Consider the following 14,623-nt stretch of genomic DNA (forward strand, 5'->3'; position numbering starts at 1 on the left):
AAGGAAACAATATGAAAACCCAACACAAAATTAATTACACTGTATTGTTAGAAAAAATGTTTTCTTTTCCTAGAATAAATGCAAAAGAAACTCGAGTATCTGTTGATTTATTTAACCCAAGAAACTGACCCTTCTCTATGAATGTTCCTATCACAGGACAATATTTAGAGAAAACCTATTAACATCATGTGGGGAAAAAAAATTGCAGCATTTAAAGTATAGCATCATTCCTAGAAACTTGACTTTTATGTAAATTACTAGTAAGATATATTACAATTGGTTTCTGTTTACTGAAGAATTTTAATTGACAAATGTAATCATCGTATACTTAGATATTGTATCAAATTATACTGTATGCAGCACATTTATATTGCCACATAAAAATAGATCTTGTTTCTTGGGCTGTTATACTTTTATGTGTGAAAAGCATTGAACCCTAATTTAAGACAAACTATATATGCACATGTGTGTTTCGTGTCAGTCATGAAAGTTCATTAAGTATTTTTTTCCCCTGAAGATTAAATAAACGAGTGCTTTCCCCCAGAGCTACACTCCCAGCAAATGAAACATTCTTCAGAGTCAAGTAACATGGCTCCGTATAACTACCTCAACATATTCTTGTTGCCATCAGGTTCTTTGACTTTTATCTCCACCAACTCCTCCCATCTTTGCCATCAGGTGCCTCTGTCACTCATGATTTTCTACTCTAGCTGTATGAGTTTCTGACTTCCCAGAATCCTGATAAAACAGGAGCAAAGAATTTGAGTTCAGATTGCCCTCTCCTCAGATAATCGTCTAATAGTACCTTGCAGGCTGTCTTCTGTTTTCTAATCCAGATGCATTTTTGGTACCAGCTATTTTTGTGAATATCCAGGACCTGGTCTGCCTGTGTACGATTCTGCCTGTGCATTTATAGGGAAATGCTAGTGTCTGCAAACTGAAATGCCTGCTGGCTGGAGTCAGGGAACCCACACAGATGGGTAAAAGTCAGCTGAAATGAGTTCTAGTGCTGAGGAGTATTAGAATTTCCAGCTTTAAGAGAAGTCAGAGATTCACTTATTTTTTATGAGCTCTTAAGTTTTTTTTTAGTTTGGGCTTAATTTTTATTTTAACATTTTTTATTCAGATATAGTCTATAGTAGAAATTAGTTTAAGAAACTTTCATGGACCCATCATTCAACTTGTATTGCTCAGTGTCCTCAACTACTCTTCCTCTAGCCGTGATTTTGAAGAGAGTGCAGATATTATATTGTTTCACCTATAAATCACATTACTGTCATTTCATGCCCACCCAAAACAAACAAGAAATAATCATTTCTTAATGCCCTCAAAATTTAGAGACTGTTCTCTTTCCTCAATTGTCCTAAAAATGAAGGCTTTATTTTTTTTTTACTTTGTTGTAATGAGAATTCAAATATGATCTTAGTATGCTGTTGGATTGATTTGTCTTAAGTTTCTTTTGACTCTGTAGGTTTTCTTCCTCTTTCCCCACTCCTCCCCTTTAACTTATTTGTTGAAGATTGTGTGTGTCCAGTAGAGTTTTCCAGACATGTGAGTTTGGCTGACTATATCCTTATTGTGTTGCTTAATATGTTCCCCTGTCCTCTGTATTTCTTGGAAAGTGGTAAGGAGGCTTAATCAGGTCCAGATGGAGTTTTTTTTTTTTTTTTGGCAGCATAATTTAAAGGTAGAGAAGTAGTCTTTTATTAGAAATACAGAGTATCTAGTCTATGTGATGATGATGATTATTATAACCTCCTGTATACTAAAATTCATCACAACCACTGACACGTATCTTGACTAAATGCAAACTGTGAGCTACCAGTTAGAGAAATCTGATGTATTAACTCCAGGCTGGAGCCCTGCCTAGAACTGGAACATTCTGTGATTCATTTTAAATAATTGACTCCCAGTGAGCCCATCTTAACACATGGAAATGATCTTGTCAGACCTACCATTCAGCTTTATATCATCATATGTCTAGTTATTTTGAGTGTATAAAGGATTTCCCCCATCTCAAGTTACATGGAGAGCACCCTAACAATAAGTGTTGTTTGTTTGCATCCAATATTATAGTGTCATCCCATAAAGCAAAAAAAGTAGAAAAATTCACATGTATTTTACCTTTTAGGGTAGAAAGTAGTTACATTTCTTTTAATACTTTTTTTTTTTTTTTGACTGAGGGAGACACTGGAGATTAAACCTGGGGGTGCTTAACCTCTGAGCCACATCCCCAGCTTTTTTTACTTTTTATTTAGAGATAGGGTCTCACTAAGTTTCTTAGAGCCTGGTTACATTGCTGAGGGTGGCCTTGCACTTGCCATCTTCATGCCTCTGTCTCCCAGGCCACTGGGATTATAGGTATGCACCACCGTGCCCCGCTCTATTAGTACTTTTGATTTACATGACCTCTCTGAATTTTTTGTAATGGATATGGAAGAGCAATGATTTTGAAATTCACATATATAATTGGGACTTATTTTCCCTTATGTTGTTATCTTAGCTGATGTTTGTGCTTATTGGATAGAGTGAAGGGTAGTGGATCCTGGGTGTGTGGAGAAACATGATTGGGTGAACAAGGAAGCCTGGCCATACTGTAGAATGGTTGGATCTGGCTTTCTAGTTGTATCTTTGGGACAGTTATTTCATCTGAGTTACTCTCTGTCAACAATGGGGTAATAAGAGTTCCCTACCAAAGAGTGGTTATTACAACTAGGGCCTTGCAGGGTGTGGTGGTACATGCCTATAATCCTAGGAATTTAGGAGCCTACAGCAGGAGGATTGAAAGTTTGAGGACAGCCTGGGCAATTTAGGACAAAAAAAAAAAAAAAGAAGAAGAAAGGAAAAAAAAAGATGGACTATGGGCTTGATGATATATTTACCAACTCTGAATAGCTTAATCTTTGCCACCTTTTTAGGTAGCAAAGCCTTCTTTGTCATCATTTTAAAAGAGTATATTTTCAATTTTTAAAAATAATTCCTAATAACAAAAAAAATGGAAAACTAGAAAAGAAGATGATAAAAATCAACTTATGCTCTTTGCAATTTGAAAAGAGTAAGGTATAATAATAGCACACTGTATGCTTTTCCTTCACAGCTTCCCTGGTGAAGTCAGGCACGCATGCTGAGTCTTGAGCCAAGTGTTTTAAGTGCAGAATGAACATCTTTAATCTTGGCACCATGTGCAAAAGTGAAATGCTCACATGGATAAACTGTACCTGAACACTGTTTTTTAAAATCAGAGAGCAATACCCTTGGCAGTAGCTAATGTGTTTCTATGTGTGAAGCATCCATATTTTTACCCAAATCCACACAGTGTTCTAAAGAGTTCAGATACTCTTCACCCTGTTGGCCCCTTTGTACTCTCTCCAGCCTGTGCACTGTGATCGCTGCATCTTTTCCCTTTTCGCCCAACTCGTAGCTGTGCTTTTCACCTTTTCCTTGACAAAGTCAACCAGGGTGTAGCTTTTGGTTTTTAAAATGTATATATGGAAACCATTCTAGGGATTAAGGTGTATTTTCTCACATAGAGTATTCTTTTCCAGTCTCTGCACCCTGCCTATCTTAAAATGGGCTGAATGGAATGGGGCTGAATGGAACACACTGAAACAAATACTCTGTTGGGATAATTGTCCCCTGTAATTGTTGACCCTACCTAGGTCAGACAAACCTAGCAATAAGAATAAGAGTCATAGTGCTCCCTATGTAAGAAATTCTGTGCACCTATGGAAAACCCTGGGGCAAAGTGGAAATGAGAACCCTGGTCTTCTGTGCTGAGCCACTGCACTGACTGTGTCTGTCTGTTTTGTTTCAGGGTATATGCCATGTACAATTCTGTAAAGGGGTCCTGCTCCGAGCCAGTTAGCTTCACCACCCACAGCTGTGCACCTGAATGTCCTTTCCCTCCTAAGCTGGCACACAGGAGCAAAAGTTCACTAACCTTGCAGTGGAAGGTGGGTAGCTAAAGTTGTCGAGGTATTTATTTGACAATATTTTCATTTTGTGATAGTGCTTGGTTTTCTGCATAATAGCTATGTGAAACTAATTACTGAGATATTTCTATAATATTGGGCAAATGAGTGGGAGGAGGGACCTGTAACGTCCTGCTTTAGCTCTTTTTGAAGGGGAATTTGGTAAATCTCCTCGGATCATAAACAGTACTTGATAAGTGATATAAATATTTAAAATACCTTAATTTCATCACTTTGTAATAGTTTAGTTCATCTCAACAAACATTCAAGGACTTTAGCATAAAGTTTTTGTAGAGAAAGATTTAGAGATAAAGTAGGCTTATGGTTCATTTGGCTTTTTCCAAGGCTAATGCTGAAATGTTTAATATTTAAAATCGTTCCGAATGTATAATGTTCTAAACTATATGAAGACTTCATTAATTTTCACTAATTAGGCCTTAGATCAGTCAGGATCACTAAATATTTTTTAAAGGATGGATTGCAAAGTAGTTTTTCTGAAGTACAATATACCAGCCAAAAATAACTGTTGCCAAAGTAGGAGGCCTGTTGTACCTTCTTTAAAGTGTGTGCTTAACATGTTAATCGTAGTTGTGTGTTTACAAAAAAAATAGTATATTATTGCCAGACTCTGTCATAATCATATCTACATATCAGTATTTTCAAATAATATTTTATTAAAATATAATTTAAGTTGTAAAATAGTAGGGATAATGAAGTTTGATGGTTTGGGGGGGGGGGAGAATACTAATATGTGAAAGAGGAGGTGTCTGGGTGCTTACCATAGAGCAGTGGGCAGCAGTGGAGCCTGGGCTCCGTCGTCCTCTGGAGGCACCTGCATTCTCATGCCCCGCTGCTAGCCATGAGTATGTTATTTGGACGTAGGCAAAGTTTGAACCGGCCTAGCATCTGAACTATTTTATTTTCCTTCCTGGCTTCCAGGGATAATCCAGGTCAGTGATTTCCCACCTTTTCAGAGTTTTAATACCCAACTGGTCATCACTGTTTAATTTCTTGGAGAATATACATCCATTTAAACCTATGTGCTATATTTATACTTTGTAAATATATCTGTTCTTAAGAAAAGAATTAAAATCCATTTAAAACATATATATGCTTAAGATTGCCTGAGGGACCCCGGGGTCTTATAAACCTAAAGTTGGGAATCACTGATATGTTCTCTGCTTAAAACCTAGATGAAATTCAGGTCGCAGGCAGACCAGCAATGTTAAGAAAAAATTCCATTGTGAATCAGAAATAATACTCTTGTTCAATTCAGTCATGTTCAGACATGAAAGTCCTGGATTCAGTTCAATTTTTATTTGAATGTCCTTAGTGCAGATTTCCTGATCATAGTGCTCAAAGACAGGGGAATGTTCTCTGGCTGCAGCCTGTCCTGAGACCTGTCCTTGAATCCAGGGAGAGAGCCTAAGATCTCCTGCCTATCAGTACTAGTCACAGAAGCCCAGGCAGTTTGCATCCTTGGGATAAAAGACCCACTGGAGGGGCAGCATATTGAAGAAACTACTAAAGAACACTTTCTAGAGGAATTTGCAGTTGGTCATAAATGCAGTTCCTTTTTTAGAAATGGGTTCTCATCTAAAACTTTTGTCAGTTAAAAATGTTAAATGCTTCCCTATTCTGCTCTGCAACTGGAGCCTACAAAACCTTCAAGTTACAGTGCAGGATTCACAGTACACACCTGAGATCTGAGTTGGAGATTCAGATTGTGTGACTCAGAAAGAAGAGGGGGGAGGAAAAAAGGACCAAAAGAAGAGTTTCTTTTTTATCTTTGCACTTACTGATCCCTGATAATGTTTTTGTCTTAACAATAATAGAGTATCAGCTACTGTTTGTTAAGTGTGTTCTGTAAAACTGAGTAGTTTAATAGGTGATTTACGTATAGTCTCCCAACTATTTATCACACTTACCTATTCCTGGAACAAGAAATTAGACATTGATACTAAACAGCTAGCAGCCGACCACACACGAAACACACACAGCAGAGCTGGGATACAGATGCAGCTGTGGAAGCCCCAGCTCCCTTCCACAAGGGGTGAGGCACACTGCAGTTCACTGGGCTCCCCTTTTTCTTCCTAAACAAGTACCAGGCCCAGACAAGGTTTTGAAACAGGAGACTTGCTCCTGCTTTTCACCTCTTTGTTCCTCTTTCTCTGGAGATCTTCCCTGAGTGGTCTACCCCTCTGGCACCCCTCTAGCAGTCTAATTCTATAAAGCACTCTTCTCCAAAGTTCCTCTCCATTGTTCAGAACCTATTTTTTCAGTGAGGTAGATCTCAGCTTGCTTGTAAGAGGAAGGCAAATGATGAGTGTAAAGGGCTAATAGCCTCTGGTAATCTATTCAGAGGATCTTGTTTTTTCTTTAGTCTTTAAAAAAGGGGTGGGGGCAGGGGATTCAATGCCACAGATAGCTTTCTAGTATTAAGTACTTTGGAAAAAAATAAAAAGCAAAACTGTATGGGGGAAATTACAAAAATTTAAACCCTTTTAGACCCAATGTAAATGGAGAACAATCTAAATCAGACCCTCAACAATGCCTATGTTTCCCAGTAATATTTTTCTTCCTCTAAGCTTAGTTGTAAAGTGCCTCTTAAAAAGTTTTATCCCCAGAGGGGGGATAGGGCACTGTGGGGCATCAAGGTAGAGGTGGTGAGAGGAGGCAGATTTGTTCTTTGTGGGAATAATTTATTAGTAATGAGGATTCTTTTGGTTGAATTGTATTGAAATTCACGTAATGCCAGTGACTTGGGAGGCAAGAGCATGCGAAGTTCAAGGCTAACCTCAACAACTTTTCGTGGTACTATGACTCAAAAATAAAAAGATCTGAGTATGTAGCTCACTGGTAAAATGAGCCTAGGTTCAAACTCCAAAACAAAAAATAAAAAAATAAATAAAATTTGTCTGACCAAAGAAATACAGGTTTATCTCTTAGGGGAGAACACAGAGCTATAATAAACACTGTATTTAAACCGCAACGGTAGCTCAGAACTATTATCTATGAACAGCTTTCTCCAATCTCATTTTGTTTTTCTTTTTAGGCACCAATTGACAATGGTTCAAAAATCACCAACTACCTTTTGGAATGGGATGAGGTAAGCATATTTTCACATTCATTCATCTAAAATGAGATTGTGGAACAAATACCATCTTATTCTTTTATCAGACAGGCTAAACACAGGGGGGAGGTGGAGGCAGTAAAAGGAATATAAATGGAGAACAATTGAAATCAGTAGTGACTGGTTATGGAAAAGGAAGAAGAATTGAAATAGTGTAATGAATTGCGCATTACAACATATTTACCTAACTTTTGCAAGCAATGCCATTGAAAGAAAAGACAGGGTCTTACCTATTTTGAATGCTTTTTGCAGCCACTAATTTGTTTTAAAAGTGATCTTGACTGCCTAGATGGTTTTGATAGGTAAAGCACTGTGGATGGGAAGCATAATTTGTTCTTCCTTTTTGGAATGTGATGTGTGTACTCTGGTGTGACCCTTCTGAGTGTCCCTGTGGGGGAGTGGACCAGCATATGAAGCTCTCACTGCTTTCTGGGTTGGACCACCCCATCACAGGCCCCTCTGTTCATCAGCAGAAGCCCTGGGATGCTGTCCACGATGGAGTCTCTGTTCTCATAGCCTGTCTTTGCTGACTGGTGAGCCTGTACACTTGTCCTGTGTGGATGACACGCACAGAATCTCAGGCAGGAAACATTTGATATGGAAGCCGTTTGTTTCTAAATCACAGCTGAGCTTTTTGTTCCTGTAGATCTTAATACATCCATTCATTTGCCTTTGTTTTATTTTATCTTCCTGTGGTTGAGCAAATAAGATTTCAATCACAGAACATGTAGAATTTGGGAAGAAATACATGTTAACAAAAGTCTTTGTGACTTAAATTGGCATAAGGGTGGATATTAAAAGATTTTGAAAAGTGACTTGTTACGTATAGAAAAATATTTTAATCAAATGTAAAATGAAAACTTGGTGAAATTTTGATATGAAAGAGAAACCCTGCCTTGCTTTCTGCTGAAGGCTATTTTCCCATGTGGGTTGCATCTGAACAGCTTTAGTTCCAAGTTCCCAATGACAATGTCATTAGGATCCTTACAAATCACTCCTTTGTACAGATGGTGAAATCTCACACTTACCTGGTACATTTTACAGAATAGGTAGACTTCACTTTAAAGTGGTTTCATTGGAAAATGAAACCACTTCTATAGCCCTTAGGTATTTTTACAAAAAGTCAAGAACATTGGAAAGGAACATGGCTGATCTGGGAGCTCATGGTAACATCTTCCTTTCTCTTCATGCCAGGACAAGTTGAGAGTCTAATGATAAAGTCTTTTTGTGTGTGTGCATTTGTTGTATTGACTTGATTTTTCCCCCTCAGGTCTTAAAGTTTGATATCAAGGTAGAGTTTACCAGTAAAGAGATTTTTTTTTCATTCGTTTGTTGTTGTTTTTCGTTTTAGATCTCTGAGAGCTGAAAGGTGAGAGTGAGTGAATGAAAGTGTGTGTGCTTATGTGTATGTGTGTATGCGTGCTGCTTTTCTGCCTAGGACCATGACCTTCCAAATTAAGGTCAGAGAGGTTGACTATTGGGATGGGCAACCTCTAAGGGAAACTGAGGAGCTGCAGGAAATGGCAGGGACACCCAGTTGCTAGCCCCTTCCCTTAGAATTTAGAATGAAGGTGCCCTGGTGTGATGCTAAATGGAAACATGCCACCTCCTCCTGTGATCATTGGGCCACAGTAGCCCTGATGACCCTCTGTTCTCAGCAGCGACTCGGAAAACTCTAAATGGCCATTTTGGGACTTTCTACCTTTCCTCTACTTAGTCTTCTGTCTTCTCCTCCCTTCTGTCTTAAATCTCTGCCGTCTGTTTTTCTCTTTATTTTCTCTCCTACCTTCAAATCCATGCTGACATTGGCTTGGCTGAGTCCTAGTGGAGACTCCAGATTAGCTCTCACCTATCACAGGCCTTTTGTCAACACAGGAATCCTTTTTTCCTTTTCTGCAGCTTCATATTCATCTGCTAGAAAACATGCCAGAATTCAGACTCCATAGAAAGCCCCCCTTGGCCATTAGGTGGAGTGAGCTCCCTGGCAACAACCGTACGTGAAAAGACATGTTGTACACTAAGCAGCTTCAGCTCTCGGTTCTCAGTTTGCCCATCTGCGAAGTGAGTGCATAGATTAGCCCATTGGTTCATATGCATTGACACCATTTTAATATCTCAAAGCAGAGTATTTACTGTTAACCTTTCAGATAGGAGACATTTTTGGAATCTTTTTCACTATTGTTTGGCCTACTCATTTATTAATTATTTCAGCAGTTATAGAACATACCCTTCAGTGCCTACATGTTGTACACTGTCTTGTGAATGATGTATGTATAGGAAAGATAATGTCTTTACTGCGATAGCTGAAAAAGCTAATGTATGCTTATCTTTTTGTACTTTTGAACCCATACAGATAGAACAGACAGCCACATGCTGCTCAGGTTTTTCTGTTCAGTAGCTTCTTTATAACATATTTCTTTCTGGTCTTTCTGAAAAGATTTAAAAAGGGTTCCATTGAGTTTCCTGGTAATGAGAATCTATATACCAGTAGACAGTTCATTCCTGCCCATCCTGTCATTTTGGAAATGAAGTTTCTGACAAAACTGTCTGGTAGACCGTGTTTAGAATTTAGTCAGGAATCAGTAGCCCTTTTGAGGGCAGCTCACTAGAGTTGGTCTTTGAGTTGGTTCCATATACCTGTGTTACCCAAGCTTGGCTCCAAGGAAGGAAAGGAAATGTTGCAGCAAGGAGAGCATCTTCTGGCCCACAGGGAGTGTGTAGGCACCAGGCCCTGGCTGTCCCTCTGCAACTTACTGCTGGTAGTTTATGGAGCCAGGTGCATGTGGTACCTGCAGCTGTTTCCACACCCTGCCCTAGTGACCCCAGTGAGCCAGGAGAATAGGAAGGGGATGTTTTGCTGGAATCATCCCAATTCTCCCAAGAGCCAGAACTCCACACCCCCCTGAAAGGACATTCTGCCCCAGCCACATACCCATGGCCTCTCTGTTGTCCAGGGGACTGTAGAAACAAACTTAGAGTGCAGAAAGATTGTGGGCTACAGGGAGTTGCAGATCACTGCCTGAGAGGGAGACAGGTGAGTCTCAGTGTTGTGCTCAAGAGGAGGACTCAGCCCTCACTTTTTTCTTTCGCTAAATTTGTAATCACCAATCCAAAAAGGTGATTGATGTAGAATTTTGAAAGTCTTAGAAACACTTAGCAGCCTTTTTCTCTGCTAAGGTTGAAAATGCTATGCTGAGTTGCTTTTCTTGGGAAGATCCACCTTAGTGAACAGCTAACCACATGCTGGTCTCTTAAGCACTAGGCCCTGTGGGAGATCTAGTGGGAAACAGAAAACAGGGCATAATGCAGGGGGAAGCTGATACATCATCTCTCACTCAAGTTCATTGTCATTAATTTCACATCACTGTTTCATAGAATTCACTTGAAATCTACTCATGATAGTTCTATTTAAAAAAAATAGAGTTAACCTCCTATTTTTCTCCATTAATAACTAACTAGGTAGTCCCTTAATTTTTAAACTAATGTGGAATGACTAGCTATGAAAAGATAATGAGCAACTATAAATGGAACATTCAGATGCCTTTACTTTCTATCAGTGGTATCAAATTTTGATTTTCACCTGCCACCGATTAATTTTCATTACTCAAAAAGGTATGGCCTTTCCTAGCCAAGTATCCATTTTGTCATGACTGGTGAACTCTCCTACGAGTTCAGAGCCACCGGTTTGAGAACCAGCCCTGCATTTCTGCAGATCCCTAGCCACTGACCCTTCCTGGGGAAACTCCCCATTGTGAGCAGGAAGGCAGAAGCCCATTTTCCAAGTGATTTTTCACTTGGCTGTTGGTTGAGTCATCATCACATTTTAATTTTTTTCTGATCACAGTGTGCTCCCCCACCAATTTGCCTTAATCTGCAAGTAATGGTCATTCTGGCAGAAAGCAAGTTTCTTTTTGCTAGATGTAAGTATTATACTTAGTGCTGACTTAAAAAAAAAAATCTTAGGGAAAAGCTTAACTTGTTAAACAGCAAAGTAGTGCTTATATGATAGAGCTCTGAAGATGGAGGTTCTTTCCCACAGTGAGAGATTGGTGGGAGGGGAAAGATGGAGGTATTTCTATGGCTGACCACTGTGACTGCCCTGTCCTCTTCTTGGGCATTCTTTCCAGCTAAAGTAGCCTCCAGATTTCTTTCCTGCTTGAAGACATCAATATCCAGCAGTGGGTGGAAGATTTTTTTCTAGAAGCTGTCCAGGAAGGATCTTGAGGCTAGAGAGGCTCTCAGGTAGAGAGGGCCTTTTAGGAAAAGGAATTGGGAACCTTTTGATAGACCCTCTCATAAAAGCCTTCCCAGTCTATTTTAACGTTCTTAAATAGATAGTGATCTGGCCTTTTCTTTGAAAACTTGAAAAAAGGAGTGCATTTCGTGGACAAATAAGAACTTTCTTTTCCATTTTAGAAAAAAACGAGTTCTGAAAAGAAGGCATTTATGGTAACCTGGTTTGTAAGTTACACTCTTAGATAAAGTGTGCCATGTGGAATGCTGACTGGCACTGTTACAGCTGGTCACTCAGACCAAACACAGCCCTCCTGGAACTTGCTGTGGGTATGTGCTATGGCTCCGTGGTAATGGTATTCACCTAGAGAGGCCTGGATTAATGGTTGCTAACTGGTCATGAAAAATTTGACACATAAACCTCAGTCTATCCACCTGAAAAATAATGTCCATTATCTCAAAAGTATATTAAGATTGGATGAGATAATGAGGGCAGTAGCAGGTTCAGTGTCATGATTGGTCCATGTTGGTGATGAGAATCTGCCTAAGCAGACGTTGAAATCTGAGGTAGGAAAAGTCAACGATTGGAAGGATTGTGTGAAGGGAATATGATATTCTTATTTAAGAATTTACACAGGAGCCCTGAGGTTAGCATTACTGGTTTGAAGTAAACAAAGCCTGATTTCAGTGCCATATAGAGCTCTAAACAGGCTATTATAAGCTTAGCTTCTGGCCATGACATGTAGGGGTTATGTGGAAGAACCAGAAAAAAAATAGGTCTGTGGGAATATGACTAGGGAGTTCCTAAGAATCTTCCTCACATGTGACTCAACTAGCCCCAAAAGGAAGTACATATCTGGTTTCCTGGTGACTGAAGAGCCAACATAGCTGTGAAGCCCAGAGACTAAGGATAAACTAAATGCCTCAGGAGTCAAGGGAAGCATAATGTGAAGTCAAGAGAAGAGAAGAGCCTAGCAGCTAAGAGCACAGAAGTCCCTGGGGGAAGCATTAGACCAGGTCAGGCCATGCCCATCAATTCTGTTGCAGAAACCTCCTTGAGTGGGTGGCAGCCCCCTAGCACAGCTTCTCAAACATCTGGTTCAGATGGAGCCAGCCTAGCTCATCAAAAGACCGAGCTAGCCCCCTTGGAGGAATCTGGTAGCTGTCTATCAAGACTCCTGTGCAACTTGGGTGGTGGCTCATTGGTATTGATAATCTCTTATCATAAGTCTTTGCACCTAGGCTTTTCTGGTTAGATGACAGTCATTTTAGGAATAAAGGAAGAAGAGCATCACAAGCAGAATGGCTTACTGAGTCCCTGGGAATGGATGAGGAGAGCTACCTTGAGAACTTGATGGATTGTCTCTCTGAGGTGTGGCACTCCCTTGGGTTGAAACAGTGTCTTGGTTCAGTGATGCCAGTGCCTGACTGGAATGTACCAGGAAGGTTAGCACTTGCCCAAGCCCTGTGATCTTTTGTGACTGCACTCATAAGGACTGGAGAGTGGGGTCTAAGCATCATTTGGCACTGTGTTTGCCATTGGCCAGCTTTCTGTTCATCATTGGCCAGCTTTCAACTATGGCTTAAGCTGCAGCTGGCACCCAGCACAGTGAGTGTCCACACCACCAGCCTTCACTCTCACATCCATTGGTTTTAGAGAGCCAGAAAAATTATTTCTCCTCACTAGAGCTGCAGCTGGGCGAGGCATAACTCAGAGGCATCAAGGCATAGTTAAAAGGAACCCCCCTTTTTAGGGACCACAGTTCCAGACATGGCACACCTGAAGCAGGTTCTCTCCCTGCTCTTCACTGTATGTGCAAGTTGGAGCTGTGGGTGTGGGCCGTAGACCTTGTGGGACCTTATCTGAGGCTAAATCACAAATATTCACCTTGGCCCCGGCACCCACTTTATCAATTTGTGTTTGTTGCGCCTGCTGGTTACCAGCTGGAACGTGGCCGCTGTGGGCCTTGGCTAGGTAGGAAACCCAAGCCCATCCATCTCTTGGCTCACTTTTAAGTTGTACAGGTGCTTGTTCTAAAGTTACCCCACTGTTCCTTTCCTCTCCTTTCACTTGGACAGCCTCAACACACTGATATTATCAAAGCACTTGACATCAGATGAACACCAGTATTTGGAAAGACATACAGGAAAACTGTGTTAGCTTATTTGAATCAGAGGGGCCTGCTGATCATTCTTGGCTTTTCTAAGTAGCCACTCCTTGCCTGCTAACAGAACAGCTAGTATTCTAGGACATAAAATGCACGCAGTGATTATTTAATAGCGTGCAACCACAAACCATTCCACCGCCTTTTCTTACCTTGGAAATATCTTCTGTGCCAGTGTGCTTGGTAAAATGAAAGAGGCATCACTAAGAGGAGGGTGGGGCTTGGCACAAGGAACTTGTGAATCCACCCAGATGTGGAGTGTCCCCACCTCCCTGTTATGACCCCTGTCTTATATATTATAGTCGTGCTGAACACACACGTGCACTTTTTTTCTTTCTTTCTTTTTTTTTTTTTCTTTTCTCAAGCCAACATTTACCTTTGATGTTGCCCAGGGTCAGCCAGTGCTGGAACAACTTCTAAATATAGACGCACGAGCAGACTAAATCTCAGAGCCTGGCTGCAGTTCAGTTGGCCAGTGCAGCTTTATTTTTCATTTGATTTATCATTGTGTTTCTGACAGGTTGGATCATGTTGTTACAGAGAGTGCCCGGCCCAGAATCATTTTGCCCATGTCTGGATCCAGCAGCCATGGGCCACAGCACGTGACAACTGATAACCAAATTCATGTCATTCATTTAGCAGGCCATGATCCAACCTGGCAAGTACAACTCAGGAGGAAGTCAGCTCTTCCTGAGAGAACCTCTTAAGAGAAGGAGGGCAGAGATCAAGAAAGCACCAGAGAGGCTACAAGCACATGGCCAGAGGGAGTCAGTTCCCCATGGATTCTAGCAGTCTCATGTTGGTTGGCTATCCTTTTATGCCAGGATTGAAGATGTTGTAAAAAGGAACAGGAAGAATCGTTTCCAATCTGTTAATTTTAAAGCAATTGAAAATATCAGCCAACTTCATCTATCAGTGCCAGTAGTGTTGGAAAACCCACTGGCAGTGTTGTCAGTGCCGGGTTAATTGGTGACGTTAGCCAGGGCAACCACTGCCCCACAATCTACAGAATTACTCTGGCAGGAAAACACTAGCCTGAAGTAATTGGGATATATGGGAGTTATGTAGAGAATTGGCCATGGAAATCTTAACTAGTCCATTGAGGGAATTCCTCTTTCCAA

At 40.5% G+C, this 14,623-nt stretch overlaps 1 protein-coding gene across 5 annotated transcripts in view; it reads left to right on the forward strand.

Moving 5' to 3' along the window:
• Positions 1-14,623, forward strand: part of Fndc3b (fibronectin type III domain containing 3B) — a 335,107-nt gene that overhangs the window by 245,922 nt on the left and 74,562 nt on the right. For all 5 annotated transcript variants that reach the window (XM_026394977.2, XM_077795313.1, XM_026394979.2 and 2 more), the window contains 2 exons: positions 3,815-3,953; positions 7,027-7,080. In XM_026394977.2, the coding sequence (XP_026250762.1) occupies positions 3,815-3,953; positions 7,027-7,080 (193 nt within the window). The remainder of the gene's footprint in view (positions 1-3,814; positions 3,954-7,026; positions 7,081-14,623) is intronic.

Source organism: Urocitellus parryii, chromosome 2 (assembly GCF_045843805.1).
Source record: "Urocitellus parryii isolate mUroPar1 chromosome 2, mUroPar1.hap1, whole genome shotgun sequence".
NCBI lineage: Eukaryota > Metazoa > Chordata > Mammalia > Rodentia > Sciuridae > Urocitellus > Urocitellus parryii.